At 30.8% G+C, this 3361-nt stretch overlaps 1 protein-coding gene across 1 annotated transcript; it reads right to left on the bottom strand.

The window, feature by feature from the left end:
* Positions 1-567: 567 nt before the first annotated feature.
* LOC145134179 (multidrug resistance protein) lies at positions 568-3034 on the bottom strand. The gene is made up of 6 exons (XM_079069065.1): positions 2671-3034; positions 2061-2198; positions 1806-1892; positions 1670-1717; positions 1064-1206; positions 568-755 (listed from the first exon to the last, which is right to left on the bottom strand). Exons 1-6 carry the CDS (start codon positions 2953-2955, stop codon positions 743-745), a joined length of 714 nt encoding a protein of 237 aa, XP_078925191.1. The 5' UTR covers positions 2956-3034; the 3' UTR covers positions 568-742.
* Between the last annotated feature and the right edge of the window lie 327 nt (positions 3035-3361).

The raw sequence follows: 3361 nt of genomic DNA, 5'->3' as shown, positions 1-3361 counted from the left end.
TGTGCAGGAAAAATCCCTTACTTTTTGCCTGCAACGTCAGTTTTTCCGTTCCTTTTCTTTACCTCACCAAAACCCAAGGTATGTATAGGAAGAATCTTTCACTTTTTTTATTATTATATATATATATATATATATATATATATATATATATATATATATATATTATACTCATATTGTATGGAATTAAACACCATGAATTTTGATATATTTTTTATAATTTTTTAGTAGGTATATAATTTAATAAATATTAAAAAAGCTGAATTTAAAAAAAATATTTATATATATATTGACCAATCACATGAGAAGAAAGAGTTAGGATAGACTCACCCCACTATTTTCCCTCGTCTACAGTATGGTGTTCTAGGGTGGGAGAACCTTTCCCTCGCTCTTTTCCCGCCGCACACCTTGTGGCCTTGGAAAGAATAGGATTGTCTAATAAAATCAAACCATTTAGTGTTGAATGATTCCAACTTCTTAATGGTTAAAAAAAATAAGTTTGAGAGGTTATTGATTGATTCAGAGTAAAACCATTAAGAGGTTATCAACCAGCCGCTTAAGCATTCGAAGGGAACAAAGATTATGTACTATTGACAAATAAATTTCAAGCATCAATCTATCGAGCACAGATTTGAAACAAAAAAAAAATGCGACATATTTTTGTATACAAAACCTCATAAGCGTGTGCTTTGCTTGTAAAGCTGGTATGGTGAGTCCACATTTCGCTCTTCTTCTTCCTTCACGTTCAGCTTTTGACCCTGTTGACCAACGGTGGTAAAAATATTTTTTTGTTATAATTAAACTTTGGTTGTTTTGTTTTAATTAAGAGACTTATTAGAGACAAGTTCCAAAGCTTTACACTAATGTTTTTTTTTTTTTTTTGCCTTATACCAAAAGAACAACTCAATAGAGAAGGTCAGGACAATGAGGTTTTCCCCCTTAGTCCAAACTTTCTACAAATTTGCACTTATTTATTTTCTCAATCTTATTTCCTTAAGTGTCCTTTCATTTTTTCAAATACTTTTTAAACATCATTTATCCAAATAACACTTATTATAAGACTCACTTGGGTTTATCACTGGCTTTTTCCTCGGACTCTGTGTCAGATGTTGAGTTTAGTTCAGTCAATTTCCCAAACGACTCTTTGGCATCCCCAAAGAAATCTATAACTTTATCCAACACCGTTTTCAACTCGGCTTTTGTTGGGAGCTGAAAATGATTAGATTTCAACTGTTAGAAAATGTCCGCACACTTTGAAAAATGGAAGAAAAATACAAACAATGCAAAATTTGTAAAAAGTTATGATTTAAGACTTTCTTTATAAATCGTTCTTTCTGTATTAAGTATCATTATTTATATAAAATATATATTTCACTATCTGAACTTTTCTTTTTAATTTTTATGATTTTTAATTTAAGTTTATAACAGATTTCAAATAACTAATCATTTCTAGAGAAAAGGGTAACATCGTAATTATTCAACCTTTGTTCATAGACCACTTTAAACAAACATCATTTATCCATTCAACACTTTACCCATTTCAGTACTTCGTGGAAAAAATGCCTTATTAAATTAAAAAGAAACAACACCTAAGCTACCTAGGTGGAACTTAGTTTCAGATAATTGTTGTTGTTTTTTCAAAAAAGTTTTGTATGATTTTATAGATAAATACCTCGATAACATCATTGCTTGCAAGTGCTGCTCTTATATTGGTACCTTCCTGCATAATCATACAATTATTAAGAGGACAATTTGACAATGATAATTTAAAATTTTTAAAAATATTTATGGGATAAAAAAAAACATACCACAAGTTTGTATCCATATCGAAATTCTGTAGCTGCGCGTAACACACGATGTTGTCGAATTGCTGTCTTTTGAACTTCCTTCTCATCCTTTTGCAGTTACAAAAAACAAGTAGACATTTGCCTTTTTTAATAACCAATATATTAAATATGATTACAAAACTATACCACTAAAGCAACAAATCTAGTTGTTTTAGTAAAAAACAATTTTAGGAAGTATTAATGGTTGTAATAATATGTTGGTTATATAGAACTTACTTTGTAAATAACTCCTGCAAGATTTTTGGATAGGGTGTCTTTGTATATGTACTTCCCAACAAAATTATCTTTACCAGCAAGCAGGATCTTTGCGGTTGTGCCACCTGCTACAATACTCACGGGGTACCACAAATAAACCTGCAAGATTTCAAGAAAATAAAAAAAATCTAATTAAGACATTATACTTTGAAAAATATATTCAAGTATAGCAATGAAAATTAATTTGTATTTGAATGACATTGTAATAATTGGATATATTTTACACCTAAGTATGATAAGTGGCTTCGAAAATTATATTGTTTTTATAAAAAAAAAAAATTGGGGATAGTGTTCTTACCAAGGATTTTTATAAGTCCAATAACCAAATTGGAAATGAGGTGAAAGTATCTAATGCAAATTATGTCTTAAAATAAACACTAGAGTTAACTAAAATTAGTAGTAAACATTCATAGTTGAATTTGAATGACGATTTTTTTTTCATCACAGCCGAAATCAATTTTGCATATGAAAAGCAAGTGTAGCTCCTGTTTTAGTTGTGATTTTAGCTACAACAAATTCGATGGTGGATTTTGATACATAGGGAAATCGAGTAAGGGAAGAGAATACTAACATTGGCCATACGGATGAATATGACGAATCTAGGGTTGCCATCGTCTTCAATTTTGGGCATAGCAGGCATTGGGCGTTGGAACTGACGAGCTTGCATTCCTTTTTTCCCTTTTGCTTCAACCACCATTAATCTCTTTCCTTGATTCTGCTGCTGCTTCCTTTGAATTTGCGATGAACAAAACGAGTGTCTGATTATGTTGGAATCATCGATTGTTCTTAGATTCTTGGAGTTGATGGAGGTTTTTGGAACCAGTGCGTGTGCTTTGAGAGACATACATACCTCCATTGTTGTCGTTAGAGTTATCTTCTTCTCTCAAATTTTATTTTTGAAGAACTCTTATCCAGAATTATGTAAATTTATTGAGCAAATTCAACGGATATATATAGTTACTTTATCCACCAAACACGTGGAGGATTCAAGACCTCAACCTAGTATAGAACATTGTTTAATATAGGTATTATGTAAAAAGAAAAAAAATGGAACCAGCATCATTTACCCTAAAGTAAATTATTCAAATAGTTCCTATAGTCTCAGCGTTTACTTCCTAATTTTTTTATTTTTGCACTTTTATTGTTGTGATTTTGTTGCGTTTTTCATACCTATGGTTTCGTCAAAATTGCAGATTTAGTCATAACTTTATGTATGCAAGGGACGAAAAACACAACAAAATCAAAGCATAGGGACGATCCCA

Source organism: Lactuca virosa, chromosome 8 (genome assembly GCF_052849685.1).
Source record: "Lactuca virosa cultivar CGN04683 chromosome 8, Lactuca_virosa_CGN04683_v6, whole genome shotgun sequence".
In the NCBI taxonomy this organism is placed as follows: domain Eukaryota; kingdom Viridiplantae; phylum Streptophyta; class Magnoliopsida; order Asterales; family Asteraceae; genus Lactuca; species Lactuca virosa.
Note: the sequence above shows the minus strand (reverse complement) of the source record. Positions and strands in the feature narration are given on the sequence as shown.